The 23,165-nt window shown below is 42.3% G+C and overlaps 2 protein-coding genes across 2 annotated transcripts; both read left to right on the forward strand.

The window, feature by feature from the left end:
* The first annotated feature begins 1,419 nt into the window (after positions 1-1,419).
* On the forward strand, positions 1,420-8,783 carry LOC138603617 (cyclin-T2-like). Its single transcript, XM_069675487.1, has 7 exons — positions 1,420-1,601; positions 2,154-2,235; positions 2,320-2,448; positions 4,225-4,285; positions 4,543-4,605; positions 4,700-5,075; positions 8,701-8,783. Exons 1-6 carry the CDS (start codon positions 1,444-1,446, stop codon positions 4,933-4,935), a joined length of 729 nt encoding a protein of 242 aa, XP_069531588.1. The 5' UTR covers positions 1,420-1,443; the 3' UTR covers positions 4,936-5,075; positions 8,701-8,783.
* On the forward strand, positions 7,740-12,578 carry LOC138603792 (cyclin-T2-like). Its single transcript, XM_069675702.1, has 4 exons — positions 7,740-7,752; positions 8,610-8,864; positions 10,344-10,414; positions 10,524-12,578. The coding sequence occupies exons 1-4, from the start codon at positions 7,740-7,742 to the stop codon at positions 11,610-11,612; spliced, it is 1,428 nt and encodes a 475-aa protein (XP_069531803.1). The 3' UTR covers positions 11,613-12,578.
* The last annotated feature ends 10,587 nt before the right edge of the window (positions 12,579-23,165 follow it).

Genomic DNA, 23,165 nt, shown 5'->3' on the forward strand with positions numbered 1-23,165 from the left:
GGGTGGAACAAAGCTGCCGCCTCTGCTGCGCCGCGCGCTCTGAACTCCACGTCAACGATGAAAACATCTGTCCCATGGGAATCGAACGAGAGGGTGGATGTGTGGACAGACTGGGCCCGTTACTCACCTGTCACGTATGCTACGTATAAATACGCTGAATCAAATTAGAACAATCTGTCCTCTGGAGTAGCAAATGGAGGCTATATTTTCTCCTGTGTGGCCAAATATTTGATCATTCTAATGATTTGACACATTTTTATTCGAGAGAGAAAGTCACATTTATTCAAAATGTAAATACTTAACAGTGTGGGGTGTGGGAAATTATGTTTTGGTCGGAATAATTATCAAACTAGACTGAGAAAAGTTACTGTTTTGGGGTTGCTAAGATACTGAGCTACTTGATAAACAGACTTAAAGGTTATTCTGCTTTTCTACTTTAAATTCATCGCGACAGAATATGGGGTTTACAAATCATAAAATAACCATACACTTTGAGTTTGAGAAGCAATTTACACATGTAGGTGACATATACATTTACTACTATAGACCTTTAGGCCCACATCAACACCAAACACTGCAAACGCATTCAGTTTATTTTATATATTCTTATACAGTAGGCTTATTTGGGTAAACCTACACTATTATCTTTCTTTGTGAGAGCACTTGAAATAAATAAGCTCATTCGGCTTAACTTTTGTCAATGCTCTCTACCTCTATCTAGTGATGAAATGAGAGTAGTGCAGTCCAAATGATGTTTTATTATGTGGCGTCACATAGTAAATGTTTAATGTAGCAATTCACAATATTACCAAAGATTCTTGGCCTGTCTCTAATTTTCATTCTCCAGAGTTTAACAGTAATAATTTTGCGAAAAATGATCTATGTAATTACTACTAGGCCTAGTTGTTTTTTGTTTTCTCTCCCTTTATTTTCATATGTATCTTGTCTTTTTCTTATTTTTATGTCTTTCAAAATTTTTGTACAGTATATATATGTTAATTTTATTATTATTGCTATTGTTACTATTATCTTTTTTGTAATGTCATCTCTTAAAATACTAAGAAAAAAAATGCGAGGCGTCCAAACTACAGTTATGACCCCTAGCGGCAAATCCTGATATTTCAAGTCTATTTGCTAAAGCCAATTTTCTTTGATGAAAAAAAAAAAAAACAGTCTTGTTAGTGGCTAAATGGCCTTAATGCATCAAATTAACGGATACACCTAGATAAATTAATTGCTATGGGGGGAAATGTTATCCTACACAGCGTCAAAAGGGCATAGAATAAAATAGGGCTATTCGCACCACCGACCACTGGTGGCGCTGTTCAGAAAATGTAAGACCGGTTTTCAATCAGATTCGGCTTCTGATTTCGTCCTTCCGGTGCCCCCATAGCCCCACTCCCTCCCGATGCTAACACCGTCGGGCTTGGCTGTGGGAGCGTAATGGCGGTGCACCGGGGACCCTCTACGAAATGGCTCTTCTCCCGGGAGCGGCTCGAAAACACGCCGTCTCGACGCTGCGGAATAGAGGCTGACAGGGAGCTCTCGTACCGACAGCAGGCCGCAAACTTAATCCAAGATATAGGCCAGAGACTCAACGTGTATCCTTTCTGAAACGCAGAGGCTATTGGCCGACAGACTGATTAGCTCGAGTTAGCATTAGCTTGCAAAAGCCGGAATAGAATTGCTTGTTAAAAATTCATATTTTAAGCTTCAAAACGCACCTGAAAACTTAAATCATAGAGTGACGAGTCTTCTGTAACCACAGTGACCATTTATTTTGGCTAACGAGACGCTTGTATTAAGCTAGCTGGAAGTGTTGAGGCCTACTTGCTAGCTTAGCTATTGTTTTGTCTATTTAGGCTGCAGATTCTATTGTTAGCTTTGTGTCTAATGATATATCAGTGATAAACGATTACCCATACAGAGTGTGCTTGCTGTTTAAACATTTCACAATGCTACGTATGGAGTGCTTATCGCAGGAAAAGTTGACGCCACTGACTTGAATCTGCGTTTGGTTTAATCTTACAGGGTGCACGTTTTGCTAGCTTTCCACTCAACGCTAGCTCGATGCTAACGTGCCATGGTTTCTTGTAAAAATCAATTTATTGTGTCGTATGTCTTAATGTATTATGCCTTAACTGCCTTCCCAGCTCTCAACTTATTATTAACACGGCTATAGTATATATGCATAGGTTTTATATGATCCACTCCTTCACAAAATTCCACAGAAATGTAAGTACCACTGCAGTGTTGGCTGAAACCCTACTGATTGGTGTTATGGGACGTGGAAAACTGAGTTATTTTTTTCCTCTACAGATAATTTCACAGACTACGTTGTTCCTGGCAGCTAAAGTTGAGGAGCAGCCCAGGAAGCTGGAACATGTCATTAAAATAGCCCATGCCTGCGTTAACCCACAAGAGCCTGCTCTAGACACTAAGAGCAACGTAAGTAAACTATGACTAAATAGAGGGAGTTTGTTTCCATGAAATGACTGCTCCCATATCAACCTGGGCACACAGTCTTATTTTCTTCCTTGTGTGGACGTCTTGTTAAAATCCATGTGACTCTCCATGATGACAAAAGCTTCCTTATTTTTTTACCTATACTGAATAGTAATGTCTGTGTTGTATGAGACTGACTTTTCATTAACGTTGCTGCTCATTACTATTGTTTACTTCTTATTGCAACTAAGACTGACAGAGCTTTATTCCGTTAATGGTTAATTGTGTTATTATATATTTTCGAAGTGGAAATGCAGCCTTGCTTTTTTTGTCTTATGTTTTATTTTAAATTTGTATCAACAACTTCAGGAGTAATCAAACCAATAATGCAACAGTTCAATCATATTTTATTCTTAGTCAGAGGTCTGACTTACTTTTTAAACATTATGTGTTTAAGCTCAAGTCGCTTCACATCCAGAATGTTCTGTGACGACTCCACCCTGCCACCCAGTTGGTTACTCATCGCAATGAATCAATATCACATCTTTGGTGACTGGGTCAGCCCCGAAAACAAACTCTGTTATCAAAGACTGTTTTCAGAGAATTACATTTACACAAACAATTAACAACTTCTAAAGGGTTTTTTCAAGAGTTAACATTAAAAAGGTTAGCTTTATTTGGTAGTTGGAGCCACCATTTGTTTGTGAGCTTCATTAGCTTCTTCTACAAATTTAGGTTTCTATTAGATCATGGCAGAAAAGACCTTTTGTCAAATGTAAGTCCGGTATCAATTCTACATAGAAATGTAGAATCTGTAGGCAGGGATGTGTATTGTAGGGATGGCAAGTGTTCTGGTTTTCGTTTGTACTATGCATGTATTCCAAGTAGTATTGACCAATCACGTATCAGCATGCTGCAGCATATGCAGGAAAAACAGTCCGTGAGAGCAAAAGCAGGCGGAACGTAATGCTGCATAATGACATCCCGGCTCCCATCAGCGGCCATCTGAAAACAATTCAGCTTCTTATTAATCTTTATAAACAGACATCTGCATGCTAGATCTAAAATTCCCTTGATGCTGTGGCACGAAAGCCATTCAGCTTTTACATTTCCCGACTTCCTTGAACGCATCAGAAATAATCGATCCGCCCTCTGGTCAACAAACGAGCATTTTAAAAGTAGCTTTCTTCTCCTCTTGAGGAAAGACCATTTTACTTTTACGACTCTGCATCATGATGTGGACATTTCGGCAAAGGCACGACTGCGTTTAAAAAGTCAATCACAAGGGATTTAGGCGTTTTCTTTTTCTGTAAACAAAGGCGCACGTGGAAAAGGAAGTCTTGAAAGGAAGTCTTTTAATGCTAACCGCTAGCTACACGTGCATGTTCACTGCTGTCCCCAGAGGCTGTATCGTCGTCAGACTGTAGCCGATAAGATCTGAGATTGCTCCTCGGTTGACAGGACATGGCCACAAATCTGTGTCCAATGCTGGGCTCTAAAATGTTGTACTTAATTGACATTGCAATATAATTCTTGATAGTAGATAGCTGGGTTTGTTCTATTATGCACCGTATTCCCATACATAAGAAAAGAACACACAAAGACTTGATGTCGAGTTTGAAAGGCCCAGAAACAACGTACTCTAATGTTTCTTCTCTTCTGTTTTGTCCACCCTGTTCATGCTTTTATTTTGTAGGAATGCTGATAAGAAGCTGAATCATCAGTTTATAGTAGTTGGTTTGCAGATTTGAAATTGTTCATTGATTTCTCTCTTTTTAGGCATTCCAGCAGCAGGCGCAAGAGCTCGTAGCACTGGAAACGATAGTGCTGCAGACGCTGGGTGAGTCCCGTTAAAGCTTCCCTGCTGCAGACTTTGTGTGTGTGTTGATGCTTAACTGGCTTCTACAGTCAGAAATTTTAGTCGCAGCATTCGAGCACCACATGGGCATGTTGACATTGGAGTTTATATTCCTAAAACATAACAGCCTTCAAGGTTTTTCTTTCACTTCCTGTTTTAAGAAATGCAAACCGCAATATCGCGCTCTGCTTCTGCTTCTTCTGACAACGTGGCTGATCGCATGTGCGTCTGTCTTGCAGGTTTTGAAATAACAGTTGATCATCCACACACAGATGTTGTGAGGTGTTCCCAGCTAGTGCGAGGTAAAAACCTTTTGTGCACGTTTCCATAAACTGTTTGACAAATATTATGCATTAAAGTATGAACTCTAAAACCATCTTTCTCCTTCTTTCACAGCAAGCAAGGATTTGGCACAGACTTCCTATTTCATGGCTACCAACAGGTTATTATCCTGTTCCCATTATTGCACTGTAATGGCACACTATAGCTTCCTGTCCTGCAGGGCCCCCCTTCCTGTGTCCAACGCCCTGTTTGCGCCGGAGTCCTGGGAACCCCCAAAGTGGGGCAGTACCGCTCCGGCTGCTTTGTGCGGTGTATTGTACAAGGGCTCTGTGTTGGCACATAGGGGTTGAATGCACAATGTGGAGTGTAGTGGTGCTGTTTACCTCTCAAGGTTGTTTGGTACGGAGTGCATATGTCTAAAAAAAAAAACTCAAACGGTAGCCTGAATATAGATTGCCACTAAAGATTCTTAAACTTATAGAGTGCTTTGGTAAGTATAGTTTACAGTTCTTTTTTTATTTTTTTGCACATTTTTTTTTTTACCCCAAAAGAGCTAACAATCAAACGCCAAACTATACTGCAAACTGAATTCTTACTCTGTGTAGCTTTTATTTGAGGGCTTCTGTCTTTTAAAGAGGAAAAATGTGGCAGACATGTTTTTTTTTCTTCACTAAACTCCTAATTTTGACAATACTTTTGTTGTATTTCAGACGTATGAGGTGTTTATTTGATTTGTTTTGCAGAGACGCTAGTTTGATATGCAAGTCTGGGGGATTGACGATCCCAGCCGATCATGGTAGACCGGATTTTTCTTAGTGTTCATACACAAAGAATACAAGCAGTCTAGATTAAAGTGTCGTGAACATACAAACATAATTCATGATCATGAAAATGTTTAAAGATGCTGATAAGTATGAGAGATGCAGACAGGTGACAAACTAAAGTAAAAGGTGTCTTTGTAAGGTGTTGGGTGACGACGCTCTGCCGCAGCTTCAGCGCACCTTGGCTTTGATTTTAGAATTACACTGAAGTGAAGTAAGCTGCTCCCTCATTGGTGTTTAGATTATCGTCCTGTCCAACACGATGGCCCAGTAACACGGCGGCTGCAGACGCCATAACACGAATCCTATCATTTTCACACTCAAACCTTTCAGTGACCGAGATCATAATGACTCGTCTTACCAGATGACTTTTTCCGCGTCTCTGTAGAACAGGCACCAGTGACCTTTCACATGTGCGTTCATCTTTGTAATGAGGGGTTTATTCACTGCAAGCCTTCCATGATATCCCTCTCTGAGTAATTGTTGACAGACTGTTCTCGCTGACAGTTAGACCACGTCTTGACATTTTCAGTCACCTGAGGAAGAGTTGCTCTTCTGTTTTTGCACATGTCGCATTAAGGTAATTAATACCCCTTTCCCACCAAGCACGTTGACGTGTTTTTTTCAAGCTGGGGAAGACCCGATTGTCTCTTTTCCCATTGCCAGTGGAGTATACACCTGTCGGTCTCTTCTGCTGCGTCACCGTCTGACGTCATAAACGTGCCGGATGCAGGGTTAGTAAACAGTGAAGATGTTACGGTGGTTAGTTCTTTATTGTATCTCCTACTCGTTCAGTCTATTTATAAAACTCTGCAGCAACAAATGTGGAACGATGTTCGAGCGCTGCTCAGATGGAGGCGGGCGGAATTTGTAGCTGAGGTGACGGAGTCGCAGACGGAGCATAGCATCGCCTGAAAGGGAAAGGATATTAGCGTGTTGACACAGGTTTTTTGTTCCCATCAATGCCGATCGGAGCCGAGGCGATAATTACCCAGGTCTCCTGCAGACTCATTTGACCCGGGTCTGAACCTTTCCCATTAAGCAAAAAAGCCGGGAGTTAGCGGGTTTTTCGACCAGTGGGAAAGCGGCTGAAGTGTGTACAGATTCTGGCCTAATGATCGTAAGGTTGCCATGTTAGCTGACTGTCAACCACAGGTAACTGCACTGGAAAGCATACCCAGCTGTATCATATTATTAACCTCTATACGACCATAGTTTTCAAAAGTAACATCGTGCTGTATTGAAGGTGTTTTGAAACTAGTGATTGAGGCCATAAACTCATTAGAAAAATGTTTAGTGAGGAAATGTATCAACGGAGAAGTAGGGTCATTTCCTGGTAGCATTGCATACGATTTTGCATCCAGTAGAGTCGCTTGTTGACGATCAAGAATGCAGGTTTATGGCAACACTGCATTTTCCCTTTTTGTATTTCTTGTACAATCAAACCCTCTTAAATGTTTATATATAGAGCAGCATCCATACATAAAGCAATTCAAAGTGTAAAACAGAGCATTAAAGCTCCTGTGAGGAGTTTTTTGCTGGTTATGAAACGGACTGAAATATATTTTGGTTACTCTATATGACCTACAAAGGCAAACCAGACCATCTGCAACAAGACTGATTATTTCTATGTAGTTATTTTTAACCTGAAACCACCAGGTGTCACACGAGGCGATTAACTGCACGCTGCCTTTGTTTACATTTTCCAGGGCAAACATGTTAAGTGATGCGTATGACAGTTAAAGAAAGCAGGATGAGGTTGTTTTTTTTTTAAACCACCACTTAAGCATGTTCAGGACAAAATCAGCAAAGATATAAGAGGTACGGCTTTGTCCACAGGGGGCGCCAAAATCAACACAAACTGAAAGTCCCTCGCAGGAGCTTTAAGAAAGAAATGTGACACAAAAACAAAATATTAAGATTTAAGTTCAGGTCTGGTCAGAGCACTAGGGTCGCGTTCTAACACGTAAAGTATTAGAAACGCCTGTTAGAAGTGTTTAACCTTGTAAACATCTCCATGTGGTGTTCTTCATTTGCTACAAGACATATCAGGGATAACATGAGCAGTCATCTCGTCTGCTTTTAAACTGCAGTGTACCAAGGACAGGCTGAACAACACGTTTTTAGACTGGCAGGGTTTGTGATGTCACAAACCTTAGGAGCCAATCCTGTTAATGGACGGGGTGACACTGCATATCATAACGTACTTATGGCAACCGCTTTGGTGATATGCCTCCATGTAATTTTTGCAAACTCACGACTGCGTGTTAACGTTACTACTGCTAATTACTACATTTCAAGCTAGCTACGTTTCAACAAGTTGCTGCTAAACGATGGCAGAGACGGGTTTTGTTTTGGGCTGGGATTTTTAATGAGGGAGAAGGAGGAGATGCGTTGGGAGTAATTAAACGTATCATGACGAAAACAACTTATTTATTATTTCCAGCAGAGTATTTTTGTATGTTTTAAAACATGACTGCAGCTGGTCTTTAAGTTTTAACTTTAACACTTTATTTACCAGAGATCTTTTGATTTTGACACATTGATACAAAACCAGAAGCTACCGAGGCAGCTCGGCCACAAGGCATTACGGTGTTACATTTCATTTCACCATGTAGTCCATCTTTGCTACGGCGTTTACATCTGTTATGTTTTTCCTTTAAGTTGTCACCTGTCTGTATCATTTAGTTCAGATTGTCTAAAACTAGAGCAACCTTAATTTAGCTCACTTGTCTGAGCGAACACAGTACGACTTTTTTTTCCCCATGTCATGATCTGTTAAGTGTCGACACATAAGAGCCAGTTTGCAGTGTAGTTTGGGATTTAGAGTGCAGAGAAAATTAACCTCAGAGAACATAAAGCCTGATCAGTTGTTGGGCTGCCAACACCAGTGTTTCTCACTCTTACAGCTCCCATGTGTCAGTGAGTTCAAATGTGCTGCCGTCACTCAGAAAGCACTTCTACAAGTAACTTTTCTTTTTGTTCGAGGAGATGATTTCACAAATGATTCTTATCGCTCACTAGAAGATTGAGAAACACTGTTTATAATGTTTAAATAAGTTCCCCTTTTACGTCAGAATCACAATAATGCAGACTCTTATATGGAGAACAAACATATATAACAAACATAGATGTTCCAGCTGTGTGAGGTAAGGCGGTGTGTATGTGATGTGGAGATAATCGATGATTGATTGTTCACCCAGCTCGAACTTGTCGACCTACACGTTTATTAGTCGAGAAGCCCTTCAGCTCACGGTCGTTTCTTCCTCTTGTGTTTCTTGTCTTCTCCTGCAGTTTGCACCTCACCACCTTCTGCCTGCAGTATCGGCCCACCGTCGTCGCGTGCGTCTGCATCCATCTGGCCTGCAAGTGGTCCAACTGGGAGATCCCCGTCTCCACAGATGGCAAACACTGGTGGGAGTACGTGGACCGCACCGTGACGTTACAGCTGCTGGACGGTAAGAGCATCCTCCGCTGGCTTATGGAGCAGTAGACGAGGGCTGTTTTAACTTGTACAAATGTACGTTTTTAAATTGGTCTTGCTGCTGAGGAAGTAAAGGGCTGTAACAGGACTCGGCATGTGGCATCAAAGTGCTGTGATATTAAATGGATTACATGAGAGTTAACAGAACAGAGGGCTCTGCATGTGCCCGAGCTTCAGGCTGCAGGCCGCCTCGCTCCAGGCACGAGGGCGACCCGTGAGCTAACTTAAAAATGTAGAGCTTAAATAAACTGAGTTTCTCCAACTATGGTGAAACACTAACGGGTATTTGAAGCATGTTTTTAACACGCGTGTGCCGGGACACATACGCTGCAATGTTATTCAATGCTGCAATCTCCACCAGCCACGTATGCTGTGCGGGAGGCGGCCGTAATATGCCAGTGATTTCCTGCTGCTCCGTTTGTTTTGTGCGTCAGTGACGCGTAGAAAGCCACTGACTGCTATGTAAACACATGCCCACAACTTTTTAAGGATGTGATCTGTTCATTTTGGGTAATTTCAGTTTCCTATTAAAGTTATTGATCGGCTAAATGAGCAGGCAAGATTAATTTGAAAGAGCAATGAATATGTATATTCCCTCTACATCTGGGTATAGTAATACTATTAGTTAATTCTCATTTGACTTCTATCTACACAGACTTTATGCACGATTAAGGAATAAGTCGGTTGCAAAGTTGTCTTCTACTGTTTTTTGGTGTCACTGCCACCCAACATTTATGGCCATGGTTTCGCAACTACCATTGGCTAAATTTGAGACACATCTTCACAGCTGGTGTAGATTGCAGAACAGATGCTGCCGTGATGGTCACGTGTTGTGTACATTCGTCTAACCGCTGGCCAGCCCGCTGCCGGAGTATGTTTTGCTTCTTTAACTACAGTGCGACCCATGAGCGGTGGAAACGCGAGTTTATCAACCACTGCAAAGTATTTGTTGAAATGAAATCCGTAGTTACTGGCTTGTTGTAGCGGCCAAACTAGCATGACGCGAGACTGCGATGGCAATCACTGGTGTCGCATGGTCTTGGGGTTACCCTGACAACCCTAGTGACAGGTGAAATGGCGTCAGTGTAAACGGCAAGCAGGCAACCTCGCCCACCTTCTGCTTCCTCAATGCCGCAACGCCATGTAAAAACACACACTGGGGTGACTTTACAGCGGCAATTGTAAAAAGGGGCTTCTGTCCCTTCTGTTAATAAACAGATGAATCAATAATGGAAATAACAGCAGGTTGCAGGTCTCCAAAATGTGGTTGAAATAAGGCAAAGCTGCAACAGTAACAACTTACATCCTGATTTAACCTGTGGAGAACAAACAATTGTTTAGTTGGAGATGGTGGAGCAATTGATGCTGCTAGTTGCTTCATCACCTGTAGCCAGTATATTGCATTATAAGCCATGATCCTCATAAAGCCACATACCGTCTGTATGGTTTTCAGAGCTCACACACGAGTTCCTTCAGATCCTGGAGAAGACGCCCAGCAGGCTAAAGAGGATACGAAACTGGAGGGTATGTCGTAAATACTAAATATGCTATAACTATACGAGGGCAGGTACGGACATGTAGCATGACAGGACACACACATAGTCAGTGTCTAATGTTGTCTTCTGTGTTTTAGGCCATTCAAGCTGCTAAGAAGCCAAAGACAGACGGCCCATCAGTGGACAGTGCCTTTCAGGGGACGTCCCTCGACAGCCTTCCCGGTGTCACCAACTCCTTCTTCCCCTCCACCTCTGGATCCGACTCTTCAGACATGCCCTCCCTCAACTCCATCACAGCCTCCTACGCCTCCTACGAGCCGCTGAGCGACCCCTCAAAGTCCTGCGGCTACGAACAGTTCTCCGAGCCGCTCAGCCACTCAGACTTCACGCTGGTGAAACACGAACACAAAGCTGCGAGCGGGTCGAGCAGCAAAAACCAGCAGCAGCTCGCGACGAACGCAGCAGCAGCGGCAGCGGCAGCAGCAGCAGCAGCTTTTGCGCGGCCGCAGAAAGTCTTGACTTTGGAAAAGTACCGAGAGAAACACGCGGCGGAGCAAGCGCTGCAGAACGGCGTAAAGGATGAGCCGGGCACAGACATGTACGCGGCTCCTCCTGCGCTCTCGACGCACCACCACAAGAAACGCTCCCAGTCGCAAGCCGGTCAGTCGGGCGAAGGCAGGAGGGAAAAGTCTAAAAAGAATCGGCTGCCTCCTTCTTTTGCCGAGAACGGCTCTGCGACTAGCGAGGAGCTTAAGATGAGAATCAAAGTCTCATCGGAGCGTCACGGAGGCGCCGAGCAGGGCGGGACTCTCACCGGGAAGGAAAAGCACAAAGAGCACAGCGGCCACCGCCACTCGAAACACGCCCACTCGCACGCTTATTCGATTAGCGGGAACGGCAGAGGGACACTAGAGAGCGCCTCGATATCCCTGCGAGCTCCCGGCGTCCACAACGACGGGAGCTCGTCCGGCTCGTCCCGAAAGAGGCCCCACTCCGACGCCGGGAACCACAACCACAACCACCACCACTCGTCCAAGAGCGGCAGGAGCTCCAAAGGCGGCCTCGCCTCGGCCCACTACACGTCGGAGGGCGGCCCGAGGATGATGGAGCACCACGGCCACGACGGAACCAACGGCATGCTGACCTCCAACGGCCAACACACCGACTACAAAGACACTTTCGACATGCTGGACTCTTTACTAAGTGCCCAAGGAATGAACTTGTAACCCTCGGAGAGCGCGGCGTTATCTAGAATAAGGTATTACCATGTTTAATAGAATTTTAAAAAATGAATTTATTTGTCTTAAGTTATGAATTCTGCATCGCCCTCAGTCGTGTCCACACACTGATCACTGACGATCCTCGTGAAGCTGTCGGAAAAATGTACAATTATATGCATAGAGCTGTGTACAACTAGCTTGCAACAAAAACAAACCATGAAGTTTTAAAAGAATGTGGCTGGAAAAAGATTTTAAACGTTCTTTTAACTCCTGATTTTAACGTGCATGTTTTCAGTCACAAAAGGGAAGACATAGCTAGTGTTCGCAGCCGTCGTGACAGTTTACAGACAGTTTTTTTTTTTCTTTTTTTTTGTATGTTATTTCCACTAAAAATCTCAGGTCTTGAACTTTTTTGATATAAGAACGAATCTTCCTCTGTTTGGGTTTTATCACCCGTATCCGTGGAGACGTGTCGCCGACGAAGAGTGGCGGAACTCGTCTCCGTCGTAGGAAACATGGTCTGCTTATTTTTCAAAGAGTGCATCAAATAGTTGAAGAAAAAAAACAATACAAATGTGAGGCCGGCTCCATTTGCTGTCTATTTGCTGTCTATTCGGGACTTCCAAGGCCGCACCTGAACTCAACGTGCAGACTCGCTCAGAGCTACAAACGAAGTTTACGTTACATCTGCTGTGAAAGTGCATTTAAGATATATCGGCTAAAAATTGCAAAACGGCCTTGTGATTGTTTCCGTCAATCGCTATTCAGTATGATTAATGTTATTACTATCAGAAAATACAGATCTCTCAAAGTAAGATTGTGTATATAGGACTGTAGTTCAAACTTAAAACTGTTTGTTTATTGCATCAGTCCAGACCTTCCTCCATTCAGTGTATCATGAGATCTAAAGCAGACTGTATTGATGAACATATCCTCGATTTGTGTATTGGGAGCCCAAATAAAGGTGTAAAAGTGATTTTTTTTCAGTGTTTTCCGATTAAGCGTCTTCCATCACGAGACGCATCGATTTAGTTCTGATGAGGGGAGTCGATTGTTTCTGTCAAGTGATGTTCAACAGAACAAAGCAGAACTTTAAAGCGGTTTACCCACCCGAGGCTTTAAGTCTGGCCAACTCCAAAAGATCAGATTAACTTTGAAGATTGAGAAGAGAATATGTGTTTAAATTTGTGAAGCTGGAATCACAGATGTCTCACAAATATACTTAAAGCCTGCTCCAGAAGGGTTGAATGAATATCACAGTTGTTGCTCTCTTATTATGTCGTTGTTTTAGCTCTACAAAGTTTAAGGCCCACTTCCAACTGCACTGTTGACCTCTCTGAAGCCCTTTAACCGCTGGTCATAAAACCTGCTAACACCCGGCTTTTTTGCGTAGTGGGAAAGGTTCAGACTGGTGTCAAAGACTCTGCAGTAGACCCGGGTAATCATCGTCCCGGCGCCGATCGGCATTGATGTGAACACAAAACCCGAGTCGACACGATAATCTGCGCCCCCTTTCCGGCGCGATGCTATGCTCCGTCCCTAACTTCTGCGACTCCTTGTCACCTCGGCTACAAACTCCGTCCGTCTCCATCCAAGCAGCGCACAAACAAATTTGTTGCCACCCAGTTTGATAAATAGACTGAGTAATAGATACAATAAAGTCCTCACCACCTTCACTGTTTACTAACCCTGTCTCCGGCGCGTTTGTGACGTCAGACGGTGACGCAGCAGAAAAGAGACTGACAGGAGGATACTCCACTGGCAATAGGAAAAGAGACAATCGGCATCTATAAGTGGGTCTTACCAGGTCTGAACATCGTCAACATGGTCATTTCACTGGGAAAGGGGTTCGAGAAAACAGGTGTAAAATATGACATTTAAGGAAACTATACCTGCTAGCGGACACGTGTTTTGTTTAAAACTCTGGCACAAACTAGTAATTGGACGTTTTGTAAATTCTGTCAAATTTTTTCCTTAAAAAGGTCACAAATCAAGTTAAGGAGGGCTGTCACGGTAACCGCATGACCGCAATACTGCAGTTGTGTGACGCCAACCGCGGGGTGGAGGGTGGTCCGTCATCACAGCTGTTCTTTTTTTAATATCATAGACCCAGTAATGTTTCTAGTTACGCGTCCTCTGACGCATAAACATCTAAAGGGACCCAGTAAACTCACGATCCATGCATCAGGGAAGCTCCTCATCTTTGCCGTACAGAATATGAACAACAGACTCGTTTTAAAAATCACAGTAATCAGCAGCGCTCTGACAGCTAGGTTTCTTTTGCCGTTTCAACGCTGTCTCACGACATGCTGGTTTAGCCGCTACAACAACAACTAGCCCGTCACCATTGATTTCATATCAACAACTAAAGACACGAACCTAGTAGTGGTTTATAAACTTTGGTTTTCACTGGTTATGCTGTGTTCACTCAAGTCGTTGATGTTTTACCGTCTGGGCGATGTGCTGTAGTTAAATAAAACATACTGCGGCAGCGTGCTGGGGTGGCGGTTTACCAGCGAACCACAAGGTGGTGTAAGTTTTTCACTACGGTTAGAAAAAATCTGAACTGTGACGCCTAGTTTAAAGAAAAATGCAACAATTTTAATAGATTTATTGTTTTAAGTTACATTTTAAGCAAACATGTAATACTTCAAGTGTCTGGAATAAATGTCTGTTAAAGGAGAAGTTCGGTATTTTTAAACCTGGGCCACAGTAGATGGCCGTAGCCGTAGCCGCGATACACCCGCAATGGCTGCAACATAATCCCCTGGGGAAAATGCGCCCGCTCAAAGTACGTCCACTAAAAGTGCTTGTTTTTGCCCCTGACAGGCTTGGACTGTTACTCCAGGTGTCTGACAATATTACGGAAATGATCCCTACAAAGATCGTCCTTTTTTTTAAAGAGTGAGATCCTTTTTGTGCAACCAGAAACTGACATTAGTTAGTGACGCGTTTTCCATCAGCCAGCACTGGTCGGTCTGCCAGAGAGGGTAGGCGGAGCTAAGCGGCTGCTTTTCCGCTCCCTGTTCAGCCATAGTAGATTACTGTTTACTCGCAAAATAAAGAAAAGATGGATGACTAGAGATACAACTTCAAAAATAAGTGAAAAACAAATTCGCAATCAGATGAAGGCAAACAGTCTAAAAAGGAAAGCGAGCGTCAGCGAGGACAATCAATAACAAAGGGAGCCAAATGTAGACGTTATCTGGGACGTAAGCGCCTGCAGTTGCCTTTTATCGCCATAGGGTGTCGCCAAATAGAACAAAACTAAGAACTTGGAGATTATAACTTTAAAGCCTCGTTACTAGCACTGCCTATAGCTGCAAAATCTTCATGTCTTCATCACTTTCATCACTTTGACACGCCGTTCATCTCTTCTCTTGTAGTTTAATTGTATAATTTCATGTCAGTTTGTTTACAGAGGAAGACTTTGTCAATCAGTTAAAAGCTCTAAAGGTAAAAAACCTTTTCCATTACTTTTATGCATCCTTAAGTTATCTCAATGGTATGTCGGAATTTATCACCTATCAAAAGTCGTCTCCAAAAATGTGTACACGTCTTTTTCATCTTTAGTCTGACATCCATGCGAGGTCCCTTCTGACCGGTCCTGGAACCTTGTTGGTTGTTCAAAAACCTCGACAGGAAGTTGAAAAAAATAACTCCGTCCTTGGTGCAAAAAACTCTTAAGCCCCTAATTCTGGCCTGGAAAGCACATATAGCATTCGAATGTGAAAAAAAAAACTGCCAAATCATGCAGATGGTTTAATCCCAGCCTCATAACAGTGGATTTATTCCCAGCCCTCGCTGCATTTGAAGATAAAACAGTCGTTTGTCGAATGCTGCCAAAGAAAATTCTCATCAAAACGCAAGTCATGGCGGTCATTTCCTACACGCGGTAGATTGATTAATTGATTGTTAGAGGGTACTTTAAATGACCACCATATCAGCTATGCTTAAAACAGCCACATTGGAGCTGTAATGAGAGTAAGCATTGTTAAGTTTGGATTCTGTCTTAATTATTGCACCCTGGAAGAAGACTGTCACCTTCTCTTTTAGACGTTAAAATACCTTGAGGGCATTTCTTCTTTTGTTCTCCCCGCAGGAACAAGCAGGAGAGACTGCTTGACAGCGAAACCTGTCATTTGTTCCCATCAGCAAACCTCGAGGGCTGTTTCAAGCTTCAGGTTGGGATTCTTACACTCTCACGCATGCACGGTGGTGGGTGGAACATAAATCCAGCTCCCTGATAATTAACCAGCACCCTCCGAGCAGACGCAGCGATTTCCACCAAAGTATTACCTTCTAATTTTAGCGTGGAAGACAATGGGGAAATTCAGCGGGAAGGACGTCAGTGAAAACTCAACCATCTGGACATTCTCGCGTACTGGTGGGAGGGTGATGATTTATTTTCAGCAACCTCTCGAAGCCGAATAAGAGACGCCTACTGCTCGAAAATCCGCAGAGAGGAAGAGATATGAGAGGGGCTTTTGTGAGCAACAAATCCCCGAATTAAGAGCCATCTGAAAGGAAAACACCGTCCAAGCTCTAATTACAACTCAAAAGGCAGGAGCATATATAGCAGCGTGTAGGCTCCAGACACAAACGCCATTATTAACATGACTGTTCAGCAGCACAGGCTGCTAATTAAAACTTAATGGATGATTAAGTTAAGTCACTGATGCTTTTTCTGTCATCCATCTGCCAGATGAATGGATGCACAAAGATGACAGCATCATGTGTTTCCCCTTGTATAACAATTAAAGCATCGTCGGCGGCCATGTTTCAAAGAATTGCAGGTAATGATGTACAGCAAAGAATCCCTCTTCATGTCCTCACGTGTCTCCAATCCACTCTGCTTTACCTCCTCATTTCCTCTAGATGGCAGTATTACCTTTGGCCTCCAGCGCCGGCAGCAAACGCAAACATCCAGCATCATCTTCAGAGGAATGTTTTAAAAAAAAGCAAACAAGACGCAGTGTTGAATAACCTTGAAAAAAAGGATGCAGCTTTTTTCATGCCACGAATCCAAGGTGCCTCTCAGCGCACTTTGTGGTTCCTCGCTCGCCACCATCACACACGTGTCAGCGCACACAGCCACAAACTTTGGACCTGATCCATCTAATTAACAGATTCAGATAACTGTCGGACGACGGCGGCGGCGGCTCTGAGGCATTCCAGGAAATGTCACGGCACTTGGTAATTTCGGCACTGGAGCTGATCAAAAGGCCTTCGCAGAGCAGCATACGGTGCACTTACACCCGTATCAGTCTTAATGCAAATGATGCCCATGATATTGTGCAGGAAAGTGGCATAATTATAAGCCATTGAAAGTCCATTGTCATTCCTGTCTGAGAGGTCTCTCTTGAAAAATCAGGAGCTGATGGAAACCCCTCTAAGTACCTGAGATAGAGCCGGAGGGGGAAAATGGCTGGGCCTGCGCTGCCATTATGCCATGGTAGCGCAATTATACCCAATGATTGGCAGGAGCATAAATTAGCCTCTGTCTTCATGGTGAGGTTTACTTTTTCTTTCCAACCAGCGCTCAAGTATTCCTTTTTTTCACATGTGCTTTGGACAGCTGTTCTCTCTGAAAAACAAGACATTATTTCACACTTTTTTTTCTTGTAATTATTCCCTTTACTACCCCGGTTTATTTCTCCGCCCGATGCAAATGCATCCTCTCGCGGCTTGAACACCAGAGATTCATGTTTGCGGTGGGAACCGCAAAGCACCAGCTGTCCTTTAAAAAGAAACAGCTAAAAAAAAAAAACCCCACAGTTGATGTGAAATGTCTTCCTCCCTACTCGTCCCCAATCATCAATAATTCACCGGCTTCGACATTTGAACTAATTATGGTGCACCAATGGCCTATTTGAGCTGGGTCCTGTCAGATGAAAGCTGCGAGGTCCTTCCTGTCAGCGGTGGAGGCAGCAGAATGAAGGGACAGCAGTGTAGGCTGCAGCCATTAAAATGAATGGAAAGCACCTCTAACAATCATACACCTCTGACATACACACACAAACAGCTACTACTGCCTCACACACACACACACACACTATCTACTTCCTCACACACACTCACAGTTGTACCACACGGACACAAACGCACACAAATAAATAAAAAACAAACATGAATTGCTGCCTCATACACACCCACAGTCATACAAATACATACAGACATGCATAAACATGATGTGCTACAGTAGCTAACACACACAAACACACACACAGTGACGTGCCGCCACCTGTGTGGGTTGTTTGGCCTCCTCATCCAGACCTCTCTGGTTTTAATTAGCCTGCTGCTGAAGTGTTTTCCTTTTTATATTCTCTGAAGGGCGATGATAACGGCTACAGCCGAGATGGAGGCTCTCCGCTGGTTTGTTTCATTAGGGAGAGCATAATGACCCTGCAATCACAACACCAAGAAAATACCTACCCTAATAATTATTTCCCTCCTAATGGTTCAGTTTATACTCTCCTATGGCTTCTGTGACTGAACAATTGAAGGGATTTATAATTATAAAAGATCGTTACCGCTTATGACTGTCCACCAAAGCTAAAGCCAGGAAATGTTAGCATAGCTTAGCATAAAGACTCGAAGCATAGGGCAAACAACTAAAATGATTTATAGTTATAAAAGAAGATCATTACCACTCTTATCTCTGTACACCCAATAAAAAGCCGAAGCCAGGAAATGTTAGCCTAGCTTAGCATAAAGACTCGAAGCATAGGGCAAGCAACTGAAGGGGTTTATAATTATAAAAGATCGTTACCGCTCTTATTTCTGTACACCAAATATAAAGCTAAAGCCAGGAAATGTTAGCCTAGCTTAGCATAAAGACTCGAAGCATAGGGCAAGCAACTGAAGGGGTTTATAATTATAAAAGATCGTTACCGCTCTTATCTCTGTACACCAAATAAAAAGCCAAAGCCAGGAAATGTTAGCCTAGCTTAGCATAAAGACTTGAGCGATGGCCAATCAACTGAAGAGATTTATAATTACAGTATAAAAGAAGATTGTTACTACTGTTTGTCTGTAAACCAAATATAAAGCTATAGCCAGGAAATGTTAGCTTAGCTTAGCATAAAAAGTTGAAGCATGAGGCAAACAGCTGGCCTGGCTCTGTCCAAAGTTTGAAAAAAAACTTTGCCGACCAGCACCTCTTAAGCTTAAAAATTCTGATTTTATATCACGCCTGTAGAAAAAAGAGCTTAATCTCTCCCTCACTTGTACTCTTTACGTTAGGCTAAGCGCCTGCCATCTTGATTCATAACTAGCGTACAGACACCAAAGTGATATCTGTCTTTACATCGAACTTCAGCACAAGAAAGCAAATGCCTGCATTTTCGAAAATGTCACTTATCCTGAAAAAAACAAAATAGAGGAAAATTGTTCTTTTCACTGTTGTTGTCTTATATTTGACAGATTGCCAAACTTGATACAAACTGACAGCTTACACTCAAGACAATTTCTTGGGAAAGAGGAATTTGAATTAACCCACCGCATCACGAGAGACCCAAGTATCAGCTGAAATCCAGTGCAATATAAAGAAAGGTATGTAAAATACTCATCTCTTGTCTATACGTGCTGCCATTGTTGTTATTAGTTCTCCGACACACAGCTTGACAATGTTGTTAGCCTCACTTGGGGAGCAGAGTGGCTAATTGTTAGTCCCCTATTACTCACTCACTGGATCGATGAGCGGACAAAACATTTCTTGTCATGATGCCAGACTGCTCCATCAACTCCCAGCCAACTTTTCTTTGGTACAAACAAACTTAAGGAAAAAACTAAATAGATGCGTGGACATGCTGCCAGTGACTGGTTTTAAGCAAGTTTTGCAATTAAGCTAGCTAACTTTACTGTCCTGGTTGAGTGGCATGGTTTTATCATCCAGCACTAGGAAGCTAAAAAAAATACAAAAAACTTTCATCAAGTGACTGTTAGCTACATGTTAGCAACAAAGCTATCAGTAACTAGCTAGCAAAAATTGTGGAACATTTGCTAGCTAAGTGGCCCATTATTTCCTTAAGAGGTTGTTGGAGACTAAATCTAAACAAATTGGTGAATGAATATTTGACTTACATTTCCTAGGTAGGCTACGTACACAGCTACAAATAAATGCTAATGTTTCTTGAGTTTAAAGAGTTAGCTTCCTCAACCAAAGAGCTGTTCAGTAGCAACTAATCACTGACAAGAGGCAAACATCAGCTCAAAGCACAATGACGTTTTTAGTAACCTCATGGAAATATACAAATGATTGAATTTAATTGGTTGTTAAGCGTGTTCTGGAAGAACCTCCATGAGACTAAAGGGTTGTTTTTACCCAGAATACATCACAAATGAAGAGGTAGACTTAATTTAACTAAAAGAGCTTTGGTGTCTATTGGAAATCTGTTTATATGTTCGATCAAAGCCTTAATCAGCTGTCTGTTTTCTTGACCTTCCTGACCTTCTGCTAAATTAATTAGCTTATTTGATTATGCTTTTCTGGAGGCATTGACAGTGAAAATAGCTCGCTACCAAGCTGGTAGAAGTTCTATGACATATTGTACTCGACATGACAGCAGAAGCTATTTGGTTCATCGGGTTTCCGTGGGAGATACAGCAGGGTGTCATCGGCGTAGCAGCGAAACAAAACGTTATGGATTATGCGTCCGAGTGGGAGTATGAGGAGGAGGATGAGTTGGTTATTGAGAAAGCTGAATTGGAAAGGTAGGAGTTGAGGCTTTCCAAAGCTGGATTTGGGTCGACAGAGCATAGAAATCTGGTTTTCTGTGTTCGCAGCGGCAGGGTGAAGCAATGGGGGTGCTGCCAAGGGTTTATTGATATTTTAAGGTGAAGCAGCACAGATGAAAATAGTGACTCTTGTTTCAGTTTGAGGTATGATAATGGTATCTTGCTTTTATAACTACTGCAGTTTCATAAAATATTACACAATAATATAAAACGCTGATACCTGCTGAGCCAGACGAGCCCAGCAGGTATGAAAAGCAGCAAGCAGCATTATACTAAAAAGGGTTGGATTTGTGCCCGTATTAAACACTTTATTGTCCGTCCACCTATGGTGCCTTAATGTGATGTCGAGTATTACAGCACTGACATTAAGATAATGACGTCAACAGATTGATTCGTTGCTGAAACATCTGTAAGCTTCTATTAATATGTCTTCAAAGTAAAAGGTGCGAGTGTGTGAGGCAGTGATTCATGCTTTTGTGTGGGCGTAACAAAGCTAATCCTCTGTGTGTGAAGATGCACCTGCTGCTGGGTAATTCCTCCGGTGTGTGTTTGCGCCCTCTTATTATCTCCGTTTTTCGTTCTTTGTATCGGCGTCTCATTAATCTGACAAAAACTCAATCTCTCATTCCGGCAAACGTTACAGTACATCTTACACAAGATGCTGCATCTTTATTTATTTGCTCTATTTGTCTGATTATATTCGATTGCTGTGTTTACTGGTTGTATCATCTTATTACGCTCTGTCTGCCTCTTTTTCTCTGTAGCTTAAGCACGCAAAGTGATTAAAAATTCATCTGAACTTAGTTTATCTATTAAGAAGACACAGCCATGATGCTGAATGGTATGTGGGGAAATGTATCGCAGTCAAAAATGAATGGGTCAAATAACAGACAGCGCTGTGCGATTATTCGAAACCTAAAGTCCAACATTCAGACTAATCTTAACTGGTAAACTGCCAAGAACATGTTCACATGTTTGCCCCTTATCTACATTTGCATAGTTCATCCGTCTTACCCACTGCCTGTATAAAAAGATGGACGACATGACAGCTCACTTAAAGTGAAGTCAAAACATGTTGCGCGCCCCCTCCTGACTGGCTGCAGCATAGGTCATAAAGCCCGCCTCCTCCATGTTAACAGATGGGACATGAGTCAAAGTATAAAATCAAAATACAAGCCAAATAAATTTTTCTCACACATGGTGTCTGTCATTATAGTTAGTTCTTATCATGCTGATTTATATCCAAGTGTTTTTTCTGACAAGTTTAGTTTTAATTAGTTATTTGATGCCGTAAAAAGGATGATTGACAGCTCTGTTGACAAATGCGGCTCCTGCAGCCGATCTGTTCCCAATTAGCAGAGTAGAGGACGAACGGCGAACTAAAATATCACTTCAGTCATTGAAATTTCTATATCTGTGAACGTCTGCTTCAGACCAGGTACATTTCAATGATAATATTTTTAAATGCCAATTCTTGCTTCCTGCAGTATCTGCCCATGGCATTTACCAAATGGTTAAAGGATAGTTTGGGTTTAGAAGTGGGGTTGAATCAATTGTGAGTGTACTATGTACAGATGATGGTTAGTATGGCCCCTGTCAGGAGGAGCTGGCCGAAGTACTGAAACAGAAGCTAAGCTATGTAGCTCTGCAGACAGGGTCCCGAGAAACGGATATTTTAGCCACTAAAAAGAGTCCTTAAAAAGAAAAAAAAAATAGTTTCAGTGTACACTATATTTTCTAATATTTTCATTGCTTCCCTTTGACATCAGACAGCCCTTTCCTTCTGCACTGTTTTTAACGGTACAACCGATCTGTATTCCTACGCATGCCGTATGTCAGCCGTTTAGGTCAAAAAGTTCCGTGTCCAGAACAACTGAAATCAAACTTCACTTTTCTAAAGATATCACAGTCAGCTTGTGTCTTTCCAGGCTGCTCAAACACAGTGTCCTGCTTACCGTATAGATTACATCGAGTTCTGTTGAGTGATATTGCCTTCCATCACCTTTAAAGCACATGAATCAAGATGTTGTATCTTGTTTGTGTAATTCGCACAGAAAGTGGGGTGTAAAATACACAGTTATCCCCTTTTGCCCACTGGATGATTTGTGAACATGCTAATAACACCAACAGCTACACAACAATGGAATAATTAAAGACATCTGGAGAGTGAGATCCCATAAAAGTTAATTAAATAGCCTGTTAGCTTCAGGTAGGTACCGGTGTTTAAGCTCTTTAAGCTAGTCCTGCAGATTGTCTTTTACTAACAATATATTACTCCACAATTAAGGAACGATACTGTATGTCAAATTTCTAAGGAGCACAGTAAATATTTTACGTAATGTTAACCCTATCTGGCGATATGTTTTGGCTAGGTGCGATGACCTCATCTCGCAGCACAAAGGTGTTAGCACGACTCTCGTGTATCCTGTATCAGCACTGGTTCCTACACGGCCTTTTTACTTCTGGAATCAATAATTGGACACAAAATATTGATCTGGAAATTATTTCATGAATTTAAAAATGATTTCCGTTTAAAAATAGTACTCACAGTGAGAGCTGCGTCCATAGCAACCATTAGCTCTGTAGCCCAAAAATCAGCTAAGCTAGCTGTTTTACTCACTTTACTTACTTTTACAGCATCAAAGTTACCTGACTTGTTTCGGCGAGTGATATGATTACAATTAGTCCTCTATTAGAGCCACATCCCTAACAATGGTCTGTTATCGAGAAATAACAAACCTCGGAATGCTGTAATCGACCAATCAGAATCGAGTATTTAACACAGCCGTGTAATATTATCTCATAACATCCAACATGCAG

This window comes from Semicossyphus pulcher, unplaced genomic scaffold (assembly GCF_022749685.1).
Source record: "Semicossyphus pulcher isolate SPU_LCO1_2020_fin unplaced genomic scaffold, fSemPul1.0.p SCAF_24, whole genome shotgun sequence".
NCBI lineage: Eukaryota > Metazoa > Chordata > Actinopteri > Labriformes > Labridae > Semicossyphus > Semicossyphus pulcher.